Here is a 17,256-nt window from a genome sequence, read left to right as displayed (position 1 = left end):
ATTAACTTTTACATATAAACAAGTTTCATAATCAATTAAAGAAGAGAATTAATCAGTTAAGGGTAAGTAAAATATAATCAAATATTTATTCTTTTATTTTAACATATTAAATAATTAAAGTATATAAATGTAAATGATATACTTATAAATATATTTTATTATATTATAATAACATGATAAAATTAAAATAATTAATCAAATCATTTTAATATTTTGTTAATATGTTTTATATTCAAAAATAATTAATTAGAATAAATAAATAAATTTAAATTTTGATGAATTGTTTTAATATCTTTAGAATATATTTATGCATAACTATATTTATTTTATCGCATTAACAAAATCTACTGCAAACTTTTCATTTACTCTCGCTCAATTCAAACAATCATATTTTAGATTCTCTTTCTTCTTCTTTTTTCACTGAGTTCAATATATATAAAGTTTACATTTTTGATATATTTCTTTTTTGTGAAAACTGATATTGAAAAATTAATTTGGAAATTTTTTAATTTTTAAAAATATTTTTTCTAGACAAGTTCAGGAAGAAAAAATAGTTTAAATAAGAAAATCAATTTTAAAACATGCAGTTATATGTTTAAAATTTTCGGTAAGAGAAAAAGATTTCAAACGTGAGCTTAATTAATTAAATGCAATCTTTTAATTCATTTGATTCTGACTGCGAAAATATTTTTTTCTTAAGGTTCGGGCAGAAACATAGAAACTTATTGACTTTGTTATCTTTAAATTCAGTGCACATAAATTAAACCATACGTAATGAAAATAAATATTATATTGAAACTAGAAAATCCCTTTATTTAATATATTGATATTTTTTTGGTCTACACCACTAATAATAAACATAAATATTAAATAACATTGAAAAAATAATAATTCAAATTTAATATTGTGTTTGAATGATAAATTTTAATAAATTAATCTAATTTTTTGAATTTTAAAACTAAAGCATCTCAACATGCAAAAAACAGTAACATTCAATTTTCACAAAAATAATGTTATACCAAATTCTATTACAAGCTTTCTTTAATACTCATCTAAAATCCACGTTTACATCTGAAACCGTGTAAAGGGCGCAAAAATAACAGATAGTATGCTAAAACTCGTAGCAAATCCAAACAAGCTTGTAGCTTAATATGTTCAGTCAAGACGCATTAACTTCAAGAAAATCTGTAAAATTTTCTTTTTGCAAAACCAATTTTACCATATTATTTAAACTGGGAAGAAGAAAGCAAATTTTATTATCTTTTACATTTTCTATGGTAGAAGGAACATTCAACATGCTGGAACACTTAGGCTTTATCATAGACGCCCCAGTAGCTTTGGAGTAGATGAAGCAGGTGCACTCTGCAACCAATACAAAATACCAAGTCAAGCACTTCATCTTGTAATCAATGCAATGCAGAGATTTCTATGATAAGAAACACAATCTTATTCCTATATCATTATAACTACTAAAAATACTAGTTTATTGAAATCATTGAAACTTTCCCATGTTCCCTGAACATGTTTGAATAATCAAGGACTGAATCATACACATTACTAAAGCTGAATTTCAAGAAATTTGAACAGAGAATGAAGAAACAGCATCTTACCAAAGGAATGCCTTTGACTGCTCTTTCTTCCAAATACTTTGAGGGTTTAAAGAAGTTACCATATAACTGTGTCCACTTTTTTAGACTGGTATAGATATGATTACCCCCAACCAAATCTGCCCAGAAAACAATGCCACCCCTGCAGAAAAACGAGTGATTGCAAAGAGAGAAAGTTAAACAGCAAAGCAGAATGATAAAAACACAGGTGTAATTGGAAAAAAAAGGAAATCCAACCGGTAATTGGGGAAGCTCATTCCAAGAACAGATGCAATGTCAAGATCTGATGCTCGAATAGCAACTCCATCTTCTAAAACACGGCATGCCTCATTCACTACTGGAAAGAGAATCATCTCCACGATCTCTTGGTCAGTAACAGATATAGGCTGCAAATAAAACAAATACTATTAGCTCTTCTTCACACAGTTACAGACAAATATCTATTTTCCATGAACTGAGAGAGAGGGAACTTAAGACTAAACCAACGCATGGAAAGCAATTATGTCAACTTCAATGCAATGTTAACATAAATGGGAGATGTACTATTTGCTAATATGACTCTGTCACATAAAACAACCTTTCCATTGGGCATAATATTGCAGATTCTTCTAGATTCCTCTATGATTGGTTGTATTGAAGGATCAGGTTTTGGCTTGCTACCCTTTTCATAAATGTAGTAACCTCTGCCATTGTTTTTGCCTGGTAGGACAGACATAGCAAAGGTAAGAAATCATTGATTATGTTCACACAAAATGTTCCCTGTACAAAGAAAGTATGAATTATTAAAAGGAAATTGATCCGTTATTACCATTTCGCCCAGATTTCATCATAAGATCAAGCAATGGAGAATTAAATACGCGATCAGAAAAAGCATCTGCAAATACTTTGGATGTAGCAAAAGAAACTCCATAGCCAGCCAAGTCCGCAAGCCTGCAAATCACAGAAAGATTGACTTCATACTATGGAACCACAGTGAAATATTGAATGCTTTGGTTCTCACATACCCAAATAAACCATTCACTTTTTCTTTCATACAAGTCCTTAATTTTAGCAGTGTTGGTGACTTGAGATTTAAATGCATGTTTCAAAATGCAACATTGACTTGAAACAGTTTCTATAACATAGGATTCGGGGCAAACCATTAATATCAATTAACAAATCAATGAAAGTGTAAAATTTTTATCAACATATCTCTTGGAAAATACAGAAGTAGTAAGAGAAGAGGATTACTGGAAAGGACCGATGGGAAAGCCAAAGTCGCGTATCAATCTGTCAATTCTGTAAACATCCACACCCAAGTTGACCAACAAACTGGCAGCCTGTGAATATGGGAAGAATGTTTTATTCACTGCAAAGCCGGTACAGTTACCCACCACAACGGGAGCCTTCTTTATGATTTTACCAACAGTTATCAGATCAAGAATCACTTGTGGGGAAGTTTTATCGGTTCGTATAATCTCCAAAAGAGGCATGATGTGAGCAGGACTGTATATCAAAGAAATGAAATTAGAAAGCATCCATAAAGAAGATAATAGAAAATAGCCAGTTTTAATTGGGATAGGCCTCAGAAAACAAATTTAAAGATAAGAAATACATAACAAAACCAAATTCATCAAGAAACTAGCCTATTGACAGGTCTAATTTCTTTGAAATATAGGAATGAATTACTTCTTCTGTCTGTTTTCTTCTGACTAAATAAATCATAGAGCCTAGTTCTGAAAAACATAGTTTCTTTTTCATTCACATTAATGCAAGAAATAGATTACCGGAGCTAAAAAAACGTATAACTATAACCCAAAAGTTTAGAATGGAACTTATGTGGCTTCACTATATAGAGCTTATAGTTAAATAGAACTCTTTTAAAATCAACCAGCAATAATATGATCTCGTGTTAAATGAAGATAACAAGAAATAGGAGATACATAACCTGAAAAAATGAGCACCCGCAATGCGATCTTGAGAGCTGGTCTTTTTACCAACAAGATTAAGGTCAATAGTTGATGTGTTTGATGCTAAAATGCAGTGTGGAGGACAGATCTTCTCAAGATCACTAAATATGGTTTGTTTGAGACTGACATTTTCAATTACAGCCTACAGAGAGAGAAAACTATTGCTATTTAAATTTGAACAGACAACAGTATCAGCAAAGAAATGTTCCATTACATATATCCTCTGCTGAATGTTGTTACATATTTTCACTGTTTGAAAAGTATTCAGTGCCATGAAACTGAGGAATTGAACTCAAGAGTAAATGTAATACAAAAAACACTTTGCCAAGTTCTTGAAAGGATCCAAAATTCAAAACCATGTCACCTATTTTCTAAGTACAACAAAAATACTTCAGGCAACCAACCTCAATAACCAAGTCCACATCTTTAAATTCTGTGTAATCCAGAACGCCTTGAAGCAGTGACAGTGCAGCATCTGCCTTCTGTTTCGTCAACTTTCCTCTTCTTGCTAAGCCATTAACATTTCCTGTCAAGCAAAATGAAACAAACGCAAATTCAAAAAATGTTACAAGATTATCACATGTTTCAAGGATGAGACCGAGAGTGGTTTACACTTTTCATAAAGGCCTAGCATATCGTTAAAATGATTACAAAAGAGAAAATCTTCCTTCAGAAAACCATACCACCAAAGTAGTAACAACTCCTTCAAATATGACAAATAATAGATATACAGCAAAGAACATTAATCCATTAACATCTATTTTAATAGCAATTAGATAAACTAATCAATGTCCTGAAAATGTACTATTGATGAGATACATATTAAACCAACCATTTGATAGCAGGTGCATGTTAAAAATGTCCAAAACTAATTCTGCTGAGCATGATATTTGTATATAAAAGTCCCTGACTATGGAAGACACTACTCATAGCAACTGAACAACTTGTTATTAACATCAACCAATTAACAATTGGTCTTCAGCATCCAACTATCCCTACTTAACCAAATGATCACCTGAATCATATCATTCTTAACTCACCCACATAACTAGAATAGTTACCTTCTATTGTTTTTATTCCCTTCGTAAGAAATTCAGAATTGATTTCCTTGAGAAAGACACGAATGTTGCCAAGTAGAAGAGCAGTAGCAATACCAGATCCCATTAGACCTCCTCCAATAACAGCAGCTTTTTTAACATTTCTTGGCTTAAGGCCGATATCAGTTACACCAGGCACCTGCCAAAACATAGTTAATGAATGGTGAATACATTATAAACCTGAGTAACATATCAGTTGTTTCCTCAAGTTTAGCCAATATACAATGAGAAATCCATATTAAAAACCAAACCCACAAAGTTCATATCTAAGCATGTACCTTTGTTATAGCCCGCTGAGCAAAGAAGATGTTAATTAAACCTTTTGATGTGTCCGACACAACTAATTTCTTGAAAACTTCTGCCTCCTGTAATTAGAATTAATTATTAGCTCTGAATGATCCTAAAACTACATCTATCTCTGACTAGAAATTAATGAGAAGAAACTGAGTCAATAAAAATGGAAGGAAGAAAACACATGTTTCCTTCTGAACAAAGCCTATATCTTAGAACTAATATTACCTTTAGCACACCACTATAGCCACCATGAACTATTCCATGTTCAATCACATCTACGCAAGCCTGTTGCTGAGGCAAATGTGGAGCAGTCTTCTTGACATGTTGCCTGGCAGTTCCCAACACCTTGCGTGCTTCAGACAGGGAACCAATTTTGTCTGTCCTATGAAGTGAACGAACCCAAGGTTTGCGCCTCTCTCCTATTTCAAGAGCCCACAACCTAGATACCTTTAGTAACTCCTCAGATGACACAATAGAATCAATAAGTCCTAATTTCCTCCCTTCTTCCGACGTAATAGGTTTAGATGTCTGCAAGAAAAGCAACATCAAAATTAACATATTTGTTTCTGCATCACAAATAAGCACAGCAATGAAGATCCCAGAGTATTACAAACATAGAGTTGTTCCTCTCTAACTATTCTTCCAAATTCTAAACTCATCAAATTTAGTGTGTGCAATTATTTTTGGCACTTTGCTAACAAAAATTTCCAGTTTTCCCACTTTTTTCTTTTCCTTTTCTTTTTACATTTCACAAATCACTAAACAAGTTTTGGGGTTCATCTACCATGGTCAAAAGTGCAGTGGGAACACAAACAAACGAAGACAATGGTCGGTGTCTTACCAGCATCATTTCAACAGCTTTAGACAGCCCAATAAGCCTTGGAAGACGTTGTGTTCCTTAAAAATTACAAATTTTGTTAATATTGTTTTCAGCAAGTGCTACTAAATGATGAAAAGTTCATCACTCCTGATCCAGATTACTGAATATACATGCAAGCAAATCTTGATTACCTCCAAATCCAGGAATAATACCAAGAGTCAGCTCTGGTAGACCCAATTGAGCTCTCGGAGCCGCAATACGTGCATGGCATCCCTACACAACGAAAAGTTGTTACAGTTCATGCACTATGAAGACACTTTGACAACAATTCCTATTTAAAGGAACAGCTCCTCAACTAGGAAAAACTAACCATAGCCAGTTCTAATCCGCCTCCAAGAGCAAGCCCCTCTACTGCTGCAACAACAGGCTTCTTGGAATCTGAATTTGTGAATTATATAATTAATAATACTGAAAAAGTAACATTTACAGAAGCACCAAGAAAATGTCTCCATCAAGGTAAGCCCAAACTAAAAGAATTGTTACAAGTTAGAACCTTCAATCGCATTGACCACTAGTTCCACGGAGACATCAGGGAGATGCGAGGAATCCCCTGCCAAGAAAAAACATCAAATACAGTTAATTCAAAGTTCAAAAACTTTCAAGACTCATAATAAACCGTAAATGATCTAAATTTTGTAATTTGTACTGTATCCATCCCAATTTTACAAAACGGATGTGTGATCATACATCATATCTTACCGGTATCGTGAACTTTCTTCATAACACTGATATCAAAGCCACCAGAAAATCTCCCACCTTTACCTGAAATTAAGAGGGAAACAAGATGAAATAATCACACATGCAAAATTCCTTACTTGAACAAAGAATTGTATAAAGCAACGGCAGCATCATCGTAAAATTAAACCCAAAAATCATCACACATGTACGATACAAATAACCCTATACAGTTACCAGTCAAAACTATAGCTTTCACATCATTCCTTCTAGCTGCCTCATCAAATCTATCTTTCAACCCCATGATAACTGATCAAAACAATCAAAACATCACACATAACAAATTCATGAAATAAATAAAAACAAGAAAGAAAAACAAGAATTGCCAAAGAATGAAGAATTGGTGAATCAAGCTTACTTGGTATGGCCAAGGCATTGACGGGTGGGTTGCCCATAGTGATGACAGCAACCCCATCAGCTCCAACCTCAAAATCAACCTTAGGCAACGCCATCTCTGAGAGAAACAAGTCCCAAGTTCCTTCCTTTTCGAATCAAGTTGTATTTTTTCACATGAAACTGACAGAATACAAGATGGGTTTAAGAAGGATAAGGCCAAAGACTGTAATGGAAATGCCAATCGATATAACGTGTTAACAAAAAATAATATTCTTTCACACACTTTTGGTATCTTCTTAGACGAATTATTTATTTAATCATTAAACATAGATTACATTACCACAGAAGTTGCATAAATTTTGAAACTTTTAACTAAATTAACAGCCATGTCATTTTTCAGAGACATTTTTAATATTTTTAATTTGTTTCTGGAAATCAATGTAAGAGTATAATACAATTATAGAGACTTGAATAGTATTATATTCATTATACATTAAAACATTTTTAATTGTAGTTCATGCTTCACGTTGCTATTTTTTTCATAAAGTAAAGACAGTATATAAGCGATAGAATAATTAGTTGAAACCACTAATTGTAATGATGTAATCATTTTTCGTAAAATGAAACATGAACAAGGTAAGAAGAATTTTGTACTAAATGGTAGAAATTGAATATATTATTTTCACATGGTAACTAAGATATCTAATCACAATAACACTAATCATCATTATCTTCTTTTTATATTTATAAATTTTAATGAATACAAAAAAAAAACATACATTAAAAAAAACGTGTTACACATATTGTTTCAGCACACTTTCATAAATAAAACAGTGTTGACTTCTCACCGACCAAGTCAGAAGAATGTGTTATGTAAAAAAACAAAAAAGACGGAAAAAAATTGTTTAACGATCACACACAAGCACCCCCATGGTAAGTTCGTGAAACCGCGAAATATTATTTGTTGAAGCTCACACAATTGATGATCATATAATATACGACCGTTGATTTGAACAGACACATTTCTTAACCGCACAATGCCAACTGTAGGAAAAAGTTGTTAAATAAAGGGAATAAAACTTTTTTTGAGTTCAGATTTTTAATTATTTTTTTTATAATATGTTAAAGATTAAAAATACATTATATTAATATTTTAAATATTTTTTTAAGATATTTTAAAATGTAAAAATTAGTAATATTGATATATTATAAAAATATAATAGAAAAATAGTAAAAAAATTTTAACAGAAAATTCAAATTTCCTTTTTTTTATACTTTTATTTCAGATAAAAAAGGTTATGTGATAAATAATTTTGAATTTCTATTATAATGATGTTTCTCTAGCACTCCCAACCCTCCTAACATACTTAATAACAATTAATTATAAGTAATAAATTATTTTCATAGTTAGTGGAAGCCAAAAGTGAACATATTTTAATAAGTATTAATTTTGAAAAGAAAAAAATGGCTATGATTCTCTTACAAGATTCCACATCCCCTAATTAAAAATTATTCATTAACTAACACTGTCACGATCTGATTAACATTTCCAAAATTTCATCGCCAAATCACGTTGTTTGTGTCGGGTTTAATTGTTTCATAAGCTAAATTAAAATATTTTAAAATATGTACTTCAACAAAAATATTACTATAAAAAATCCTTTTGTTATGATATCTTATCATTATGTACTTTGTTATTTTTTTTTCTTTTTACATAATCTTATGTTGTGTTCGGAATGGAGATTGTAAAATTTGTAAGTATTAATTGAGAAATGTGTTTGAGCAAATTGATGTAGTTTTATTGTTAAATGAAGATTAATTAGATTAATTATAATTAATTGTGGATGTGTATGATCATAAATGTGAATATGCAGTGGCCCAGTTGGAAAAAGAGAGGGAGAGGGTTGTTGTTGTTAATGCTTGGAAAAGTTAAAAGCATGGTTGTTAGAACAAGAATATAGAGGGAATTTTGAATTTTGAATTTTATAATTTAAAATATATATTTTATATTACAAATTATATATTTCAAAACATTTTTTGATTATGTATTCTAGAATTAGAAATGAAAAATTAAAATTGTATAGAAGTGTAAGAAAACAATTTATGGAGGTGCAGTTACGTGGGCGAAGAAGTAATAACTCTCCCCATGAGGAGCCCAATTAATTACCCAACGGGCCCAACTCATCTGACAATCAAGACATTCAACTAAATTTTAAGAAAAAGTTGTTGGGTTAAATAAGTTTATAATTCCCAAAATTAGAATTTTTTTTTTTAACTTTAATATATTTTGATTTTTAAATTATAAAATAAATTAATCTATTCATTTTAATTTAGTAATTTTAATGTTTTTTATGTGTTAAATGATGTATTTAGTTTAGATTTAAATCGACAAATTGTATAAGTTAGAAATATTTTATGTATTATCTTTTAAATTTAGAAGATTAAAATGTATAAAAATTTGAAATAAAGATGAATTTTAATTACCAAAATTTTAGAATTAAATATACATTTAATCAAAAAGTTTTTATTACACCGAAAATTATTGTTAATGAGATTATTGAAATAAGGCTCGAAAACAGCATTAATATATGTTTTTTCTAAATCTAAACTCTAAACATCAATAAAAAAAAACTATATTTTAAATTAAAATTTTCCGTTTTATTTCTTTTGGATTCTTTTTATAATTGGTCTCGTGGAATCTACCCCAAACAATATATGTCTTTTCTCTATAAATTTAGGGCAATGAAAATTATTTATTATTTTGAAATTTGAAATAAGGCTCGAAAACAGCATTAATGTGTATGTTTTCTCTAAAAGTCATAATATGAAATGAACATGACGATTTACTATTCCACACCAACCCATTCAACTTTTCTCTTCTAATATGCGTTCGAATAGTTAAATCAAAAGCTTCATTAATTAAAAAGCTTCTACATGATGCACATGTTAGTGAAAGTATAAATAAAACTAAAAACTTTCATTGTGGAAAGTGGAAAAAAAGATCCCTTTTGAGTTGATCTTAAGAATAGCATTTCAAGCTCTGCACATGACTGCTAGCTTTCTGTGTAAATGGGTCAATGCAGTGAGAAGCAAGTAAAAACCATGTTCATCACCATATCCTCTTTCAAATTCTGTCTTTCAGAAAAAACCTAAAAATTAAAATCAAGTAAAAGACAATTTCACTGTAAAAAAATTATTGACTCAAATTAATTTGAACACATTTCAAATACGTTTATGAATTCAAAAATCCAACTTTGAAACAAATGTCTTGGAATTATTTGCTGAGTTGAGACACTTGGCACACTGTCATTTCTTCAGTGAGTGGCATCCTTTACAAATGTGTCTGTCCATCACATGAGCCCTTTGCATAGTTGCTTGTGCCGTTTATCTCAAACCAAATCTGAAAAATCTCAACCATTTATGGGCCATTCAAAATCTGAGGCAAATATTTGATTTTGTTTATGTATAGAAAAGCAACATTACCTTGTCCTTACCAAAAGAATTTTAGAAGATAATCCAAATCAGTAGTTCTAAGCTTCAATTTTTAGTTCAGTCAATTTTTAAATGGGTATAAAATAAAACCTGTGATGCAAGTACCAGTGTAGTGTCAGTCATTACAATGCCTTTTAACATAAAAGCTCACAAAAGAGAAAAACAGAATGTCACGGGACTGAAACTGTTGTTTGTCATGTTCCACCATATGTTCTGTGCTTCCTAATCTGCTCTTTATTGAGTTTTGTTTGTTTCAACATGTCACAGCACACAAACCTCGATTTGTGACATGACTCCTCTTTGTTACTTCTTCCTTGTAAGATTCACAAAAATGAAGCATATAGTGTAGTCACATATACATCCACAAGTCTCATTCAGCATAAGGAGAAGATAAGGAACTCTTAAATTTGTCTTGGCATTACTTTCGCAGCTTCAACTCTTGTTTGTTCTCTGCAAGAGCATCGAGATGAATTTCAAGTTTCCTTGCCTTGAAAAACCAGAAGCTGATGCTGAAGTAGAAGAAGACATGCGCTTTCAGAAGTCTTTTCAGGTTCATGTTTTTCTATATCTATTTGTATACATGCAAAAGTACTGTGTTGTATGTATTCTTTTTCTTTCTGTTGTTCTTGTATTCTGCAGTCTTTCAATGAAGTTCCAAGTTTTGGTTATGGTGGCTGCAGGAGCTAAGAGAACTGCAGTCTCAGCTGCACCATGCTGCAGATTATTGTGAAACAACTTTCTTGAAAAGTGAAGCTAAGAGAGAGTTAGTTTCTTCTTACTCTTATCTGAATGTTATTTTCTGCTTTTGGCTTTAGCCTTGTGCTTTTATCTTTCACAGTTTGCTATGAGGTTCAAGATTCATATCTCCTATGCTATGGTGGTCCATGTGTACATACCCTTTTAAAGTGGGTGAATGATACAATATACCTAACAAATTTTATAAGGAAAATCTTCAATATTATGTTAGAAAATTAACTCAATCTTATCAATCTGGTTTATTAGGTGATGTTTGCAACTACCTATGTATTCTATTTTTATCATATAGTGGAGGGGGTTTCCAACATATTCTGATATACATTTTTACATTTAGCTTTCTAATTTGTAAGAGTTTGTGGAATTTGTGTGCATTGCAGTGTGATGGAAAATACAAAAGAATACATATGCAGGGCTATGGTCACTGTAGTTGATCATCTTGGAAACGTCTCAGCTAATCTTGAAGGCCTTATTTCTCAAACAAGTGCGTTTTCTGAGGCTGAGTCACGAATCCAGTGCCTCAAACAAGTTAGTGTTGCTACTTTGCACTTGTTCAAAATATACATTACAGTGTGTTGTCTAAAAATTAGAATTTGCATAAAACAGAGAGCAATGATATTCGCAAATCAATTTGTAACATTAAACAACTTATATATGCTACCTAATAGTTTGTTTGTTTGTTTTGCTGATTAGTTTATGTTTGTCTGAAAAATGTAATATCACAAATATAATAATAGATCAATAGTTACTATAGAAAAGTACAAAACTGATGTAAGACTATCATTGCCATAAAATAGATGCTACACTGCAGAAGAAAAAGACATAAAACTTTAACATATGTAGCAGATCCTTAACAGTTTCTTGAATGATTCTTTTCAGAGACTTTTCTCATGTGAACAATATGCTGATAAGCTTGCCCTTACAAAGATGAGATGGAGGGAGAAAGTGCCAAGATTCCATTCTCGTTATTTATCTTCACGTAAATATTTGATTTTGTTCTTTTGAAAGTGACAAAAGTGTTTCTAATCAATTACATTATGCTGTCAGTCCATTATTGCTTTTCCATTTATCTCATTTATTTGTTGTTTCTTCTTTTACCTTCTTTCCATCATCAGCACCCATTCTAGAGAGATCAAGCAGTGAGAATTTAAGGTACTCATTCATTCCTCATGAATCTGACAACAATTAATTTCTGACCACATGTTCTCTCATTGTCAGAACCAAGGATGAAAATGAACTATATTTTACATTTCACTTTGGTCTTTAATATATTCTTATTTTATCCAATGCAGAGATTCTAGAACTGAATATCCCACAAAAGTAGAAGACAAACACATACTAGAAAAGCAGGAGGAGTTGCCACTTTTCTTGTACACCCAAAAGCCATATGCAGATAACAATGTGAAGCCAACCAGTGTTACTACATTGAACAAACATAACAATGTGACCATGGGTACTACATTATGTTCTTCTAATACCAAAAGTATAATATTTTGTTCTTCTACAAAGCTTTCTTTTTACTTGCATCTCTGACATAATTTAATTTCCATACTAAAACTACAGTGGTACCTGTTCGGGATGGTTTGTCAGTCTTAACAAAAGTTTCAAATCCTACATTTCATTTTCAAGTGAGTTTGTATTCTACATTCTAACCTGTTACATGTTACATAATAAATTGTTTTTTATGAGTCATAGGTTTGTAATTGTGAAAGGCTTTTATTTTCTTTTGCAGGGTTCCCCGAAGGTTACACGCCATAGAAGATCCTTGCATGGCAGTGACATCTTATGGCTCATTCGGCGTACTAAACGAATCCAATGAAAAACTATATAGATTGTAATTCAAGTGCTACTAGCCTTAAGTACTCATGGGTTGCAGTTCAATACTAGTTGTATGATTCTGGAACCAGACATTATTTGCAAATATTTATATATTGAGGCACTTAGAAAGTGGTTACTTTTAGAATTTTGGTAGCAAATATCGTCATGGTTATAATGGTTGAGTTTTAGGATTTTAGCACAAATGAATGATCATACATTTTGAACTTGTACTTCTGAACAAGACAAGGCTTCAGGGGCCAAAAAAACTGCAAATTTGGTTCCTATTAAGGGTGAATATTTCAACAGTGATTTTACCAGGACTATCAATCTTCCACTATTTTGAAGTAAAGATATAAATAAGTTACAACCAGGCCAGTAATTACACAACCTAAGTCTGAATGAGATAATGTACAAAAGGGTTATAAGAAGAAGCATAAGTTGGATCATACTCCTGCATAACCAAAGCCTAGATGAGTGTTTACACAGTAGCTTCTCTTTTAATGTGTTCCAATATTTCTAATATTTCTTCTCCCTTCCCCATTCCAATTTGTTATTGATATTAATGTCGAGCTACGGGAGCTTTTGAACCATTCGAGTACTCAAGCTTGTCCAAATGGGAAGATTTCTGAGCACAATCAGGAGATTTAGTTGCATCCTTTTCATCTTTTTCGTCCACACAGTCCTCTAAATCTCCACTGGTGTTACTGTTCTTTCCGTCCAACTCCTCTTTGATTGAAGTCCAACCCATGAAATCTGAGAGAGTCATTGAAGGTGGTGTATCTGAAGAGTGAAAGTTGGCATTTTCATCCTCAGAGTTTGGGGAAGTTCTCCCAGACATTGGTAAAGAATCCGCTGAAACCCTTCTGCTGCTCACTGCCAATGAAGGGTTCTTTACCACTGAATCAGCGTACAAGACATCCTCAATCCTTGACAAAACTGTGTAAGCCAGGCTTTCTATTACTCTTGAGTAGCTTTCTAGGATGGCTTGTCCCACATCCTGTGCTCATTTTGAAAGCATTGAAAAGTTGTCAGTGATCATCTAGACATAATATTATAACATGAACAAACTAGTTGCAGTGTTTTTTTCACCTTGTTGTATTGTATTTTGCTAATGTCAAGTGAAGATTGTGGAAGCCCTGGGAACTGATGTTTGAGCATCAGCAATATTGTCTCAGCTCTCTCCTCAAAGAGTTCCCTCTTCTCTATGCTCACTGCTGAACCCCAGGAAGACTTGTTATCCTTATTGATCATCTTCCTTTTCCATATCACAATGGAAGCTTCCATCCTATTCTTGAGGTCAAGCACCTTATGTTCTGTGGACATGTCCATTGTTGAGAGAAATTGCCCAGGATCAAAGTATTCCACTGTAATGCTCTTGTAGATTGATTCACCAAGGCTTTCTCTACCATTCTGACAAAGACAAGAAGGAGAAGATTGACTCAAGTTCCAAGCTTTGAGTGCTTATGAAATCATTAAGCCAATTGGAGATTCGTTTGGTTTAATTTTATTACCTTGGGGAGAGACTCAATATAGTTTTCAGGGATCACCATTTCTGATAGTATTTGAGCATTTATTGCCATGGCTGCTTTAAGCACTTGGTTAACATTGTCCTTCTGGAACTGTAGCCATTTTACGGCCCCTTCAGACAGCCCTGTTGGGTGAACTTTAACTGTTGGTAGCCACCATTTGTCGCTCTTCCTGTTGTTAGAGACACTATCAGGATCCTCGTCATTTTTAGAGACATACCAAAACTCATTTTGATCTCTAAAGTTGTGTAAGGTGTCCTGTTTCATCTCTATCTAGTTAGTCCAAAGCAGGTGAAGTGAAGCCATTTGAACAAAGTGATTCAGATAAGATTTAACAACTTACAATGAGCATTGCATCAAGCTTGCGCAAGGCGGGGATGTTCATGAGCAGATCAATTCGTTGCCTAGTAGTCATGATCTGCACAATATCAGAACATATTGCTTTGAATGATAAAATTGAAACCAAGATTCTTGGACCTGTCATTTATAGTTAATTAGATACGTTAGTCTTAAATTTGGTAATAAGGTTGCGTACCTCCATGCATGTTCCATCCTTAGCTATTTGTTGTGATGGAGCAAATTCAACAATATGATCGGTGACAGAAAGAAGCCACTCAATTTCTTTTCTCCACCTGGCCTTTCTGTCTGAGGGCATTGGCTCCAGCTTTGATATTTGTCCAAAAACAGATGCTGCATTGCATCAGAAAGAAGCAAATTATTGACTGCAAATTTCATGGAGACTTAAGAGAACAGATTTCAGTCAGTCACACTCTAAATATACATGTGTTTGAATTAGAATTGAGATGACTACAGAATCTATTAGTTATGCATGATTTAAATCACACTTCCTCTTCTGGAAACCATTTCAATCCCCTTACAAGCTAGTAGGAACATCAAAATAGTCAATTGGCACACATTGAGATATTTGAATTATCTGATGATTTTTTCTGTGCTTATTCTCTGTTGTGCCTTGAAAATACATTGATAGACATTGATTTTGATGTTTTAAAATATATTAAAATGATTTTTTAACTACCAACATGAGTGTATCGTTAATACTCAGCAGAGGACAAAAAAAAACCCTAGTTGAGAATTTGGACTCTTAATTTGAGGTAAAAAAAGGTATATACCAGCCAGGTTTGTTATGGCATTTGATAGAGCCAATGCTGAAGAAACACCATTCCCTGCACCTGACATGTCTTCTCCTAAAAGCAACTTAGCAAACCTTTCCTTCATCAAGTCACTGTCTGAAACAAAAGCACAAAAAGGTTGTTTAGCAATTCATGCCTAGTGTTCTTCTTGATCTTCTTATAACTACTAACAAACACTTTATGATCTCATTTCTTCACTTTGAGGGTGATCAGATTAATTTAACTGCTATTTGAAATCCAGCCACAATCTTAACTTGAATTAAAGTTGGAAGATCAAATATACCAGTTGGTTTCTTTGGAGGCATTCTAGGTGGTTCAACTCCCAAGCTTGGTGCTGGACTGTGATCGCTAAATGGGACATGAAAATCCGTGGAGTGACTAAATGAGCTCCTAGAATCAAGGCTTTTTGAGTATATCCTATCACTCTCGCCTCCATCATCATGGTCCCTATCAACTGAACAATGACCATGATGATGACTATGCTTCCCCGAATCAAACATCCTTCTGAAATGAAAAGATTTGGACTTCTGCATGCCACTATGGTGATGAAAAGCTCGAACCATCGTTGATCAGACCTTCTTTGAGTGTCACGCTGTTACCTTTGTTTTTGTAAAAAAAACAAAGGAACAAGTAATTGGATGGTGAAATGTTGGCTCTGAAGCCACCTTTGATGAGTTCCCTCTTCTTGATGTTTTACTTCCTTTAGAGTACTGTTTGATCAACGAGAGAAACAAGAACCCCTTCTATAAAAAAGTATGTCAAAGGATGTCAGAAAAGCAACTTAAGAGAAAATGAATAACTTGACGTTGTTTCATAGAATTGTGGTGTTTGTGTTTGAAGCAGAAAATAGCGTGGCTAGTTTGAGGACAAGGTAAAAGGAAAAAAATGGCAGGGCAGTAATCTGTTGAGTTTTTTTCTGAATGAATTGATGAGAGGTTCGTACTTGCCATTGATTTCCATAAATGAAAGGAAAAACCATTAATCTAACTATAGTTGTTTATTGATGCCAAAAATGCAAAAACAAATTGAAGGAAAAGAAGTTGAACGAGAGAAAGGATGAAGAAAATGGCATTTAGACAAACACATTCAATGGTTGTCATGTTTTCTGTTAATTTCAAAAGAATTTTGGATTAATTTACGGAGAGCAACAAAAAGAGGTGACTATAATTAGAACACAACAAACTTAGTGTGCAAACCATATGGCTTCATTGTTGTTCTCTTTGTTCATCAAAGATAATTTTTACAACAATTTTGATGGGTTTTTTTGTTAGGGAAACATATTCATCATGGAATCATATATATATATATATATAAAGGAAAGAATAGAAATTGTTAGAGTAAAAAAGAAGAGAATAACATGTGTATCTATGTTTGTGAAAAAAATTATTTCACATCTTATATTGGGCTCAGTTAAGTAATTATTGATGTTTTTTTTTTTATTGTTATTCATCTTGTTGATGTAGGGAATATTTTTTGTTGATTTTTGGAAACTCTGTGAATTTGTGATATAACCATTAATGATTATTAGTAAAAGATTTAACTAAACCAAATCTTATAAGTTTTCCTATTGTCGTTTTCCCAAAAAGTTTTGATTTTTCTCTTATCTATTATGTTCATC

The 17,256-nt window shown here is 32.4% G+C and overlaps 3 protein-coding genes across 3 annotated transcripts; 1 reads left to right on the top strand and 2 right to left on the bottom strand.

Annotated features, from left to right (window-relative positions):
• Positions 1–1,023: 1,023 nt before the first annotated feature.
• On the bottom strand, positions 1,024–7,203 carry LOC114182034 (peroxisomal fatty acid beta-oxidation multifunctional protein AIM1). Its single transcript, XM_028068777.1, has 18 exons — positions 6,921–7,203; positions 6,740–6,811; positions 6,527–6,589; positions 6,321–6,377; positions 6,138–6,205; positions 5,959–6,040; positions 5,789–5,844; positions 5,173–5,475; positions 4,932–5,018; positions 4,618–4,792; positions 3,961–4,082; positions 3,535–3,698; positions 2,838–3,092; positions 2,416–2,537; positions 2,185–2,306; positions 1,845–1,993; positions 1,611–1,749; positions 1,024–1,362 (listed from the first exon to the last, which is right to left on the bottom strand). Exons 1-18 carry the CDS (start codon positions 7,012–7,014, stop codon positions 1,318–1,320), a joined length of 2,175 nt encoding a protein of 724 aa, XP_027924578.1. The 5' UTR covers positions 7,015–7,203; the 3' UTR covers positions 1,024–1,317.
• Positions 7,204–10,536: 3,333 nt separating this feature from the next.
• LOC114181077 (probable protein ABIL5) lies at positions 10,537–13,106 on the top strand. The gene is made up of 8 exons (XM_028067409.1): positions 10,537–10,940; positions 11,071–11,153; positions 11,524–11,671; positions 12,023–12,122; positions 12,259–12,295; positions 12,436–12,596; positions 12,707–12,771; positions 12,876–13,106. The coding sequence occupies exons 1-8, from the start codon at positions 10,857–10,859 to the stop codon at positions 12,960–12,962; spliced, it is 765 nt and encodes a 254-aa protein (XP_027923210.1). The 5' UTR covers positions 10,537–10,856; the 3' UTR covers positions 12,963–13,106.
• A 137-nt stretch (positions 13,107–13,243) lies between these two features.
• Positions 13,244–16,839, bottom strand: LOC114181076 (rho guanine nucleotide exchange factor 8-like). Its single transcript, XM_028067408.1, has 7 exons — positions 15,922–16,839; positions 15,618–15,734; positions 15,023–15,177; positions 14,831–14,905; positions 14,473–14,745; positions 14,051–14,371; positions 13,244–13,958 (listed from the first exon to the last, which is right to left on the bottom strand). Exons 1-7 carry the CDS (start codon positions 16,199–16,201, stop codon positions 13,521–13,523), a joined length of 1,659 nt encoding a protein of 552 aa, XP_027923209.1. The 5' UTR covers positions 16,202–16,839; the 3' UTR covers positions 13,244–13,520.
• Between the last annotated feature and the right edge of the window lie 417 nt (positions 16,840–17,256).

The sequence above is a fragment of the Vigna unguiculata genome, chromosome 4 (assembly GCF_004118075.2).
Source record: "Vigna unguiculata cultivar IT97K-499-35 chromosome 4, ASM411807v1, whole genome shotgun sequence".
Classification (NCBI taxonomy): domain Eukaryota; kingdom Viridiplantae; phylum Streptophyta; class Magnoliopsida; order Fabales; family Fabaceae; genus Vigna; species Vigna unguiculata.
Note: the sequence above shows the minus strand (reverse complement) of the source record. Positions and strands in the feature narration are given on the sequence as shown.

Excerpts from the sequence above, each read along its gene's own strand:
- LOC114181077 (XM_028067409.1), top strand. The coding sequence starts at position 10,857 with ATGAATTTCAAGTTTCCTTGCCTTGAAAAACCAGAAGCTGATGCTGAA. Across the intron at positions 11,672-12,022 it reads GAATCCAGTGCCTCAAACAA|AGACTTTTCTCATGTGAACA; the intron begins GTTAGTGTTGCT and ends GATTCTTTTCAG. Across the intron at positions 12,296-12,435 it reads TCAAGCAGTGAGAATTTAAG|AGATTCTAGAACTGAATATC; the intron begins GTACTCATTCAT and ends TATCCAATGCAG.
- LOC114181076 (XM_028067408.1), bottom strand. The coding sequence starts at position 16,201 with ATGGTTCGAGCTTTTCATCACCATAGTGGCATGCAGAAGTCCAAATCT. Across the intron at positions 15,735-15,921 it reads GCCTCCAAAGAAACCAACTG|ACAGTGACTTGATGAAGGAA; the intron begins GTATATTTGATC and ends CTTTTGTTTCAG. Across the intron at positions 15,178-15,617 it reads TGCCATAACAAACCTGGCTG|CATCTGTTTTTGGACAAATA; the intron begins GTATATACCTTT and ends GATGCAATGCAG.
- LOC114182034 (XM_028068777.1), bottom strand. The coding sequence starts at position 7,014 with ATGGCGTTGCCTAAGGTTGATTTTGAGGTTGGAGCTGATGGGGTTGCT. Across the intron at positions 2,538-2,837 it reads TTTCCCATCGGTCCTTTCCA|GCTTGCGGACTTGGCTGGCT; the intron begins GTAATCCTCTTC and ends TGTGATTTGCAG. Across the intron at positions 1,994-2,184 it reads ATATTATGCCCAATGGAAAG|CCTATATCTGTTACTGACCA; the intron begins GTTGTTTTATGT and ends TTTTATTTGCAG.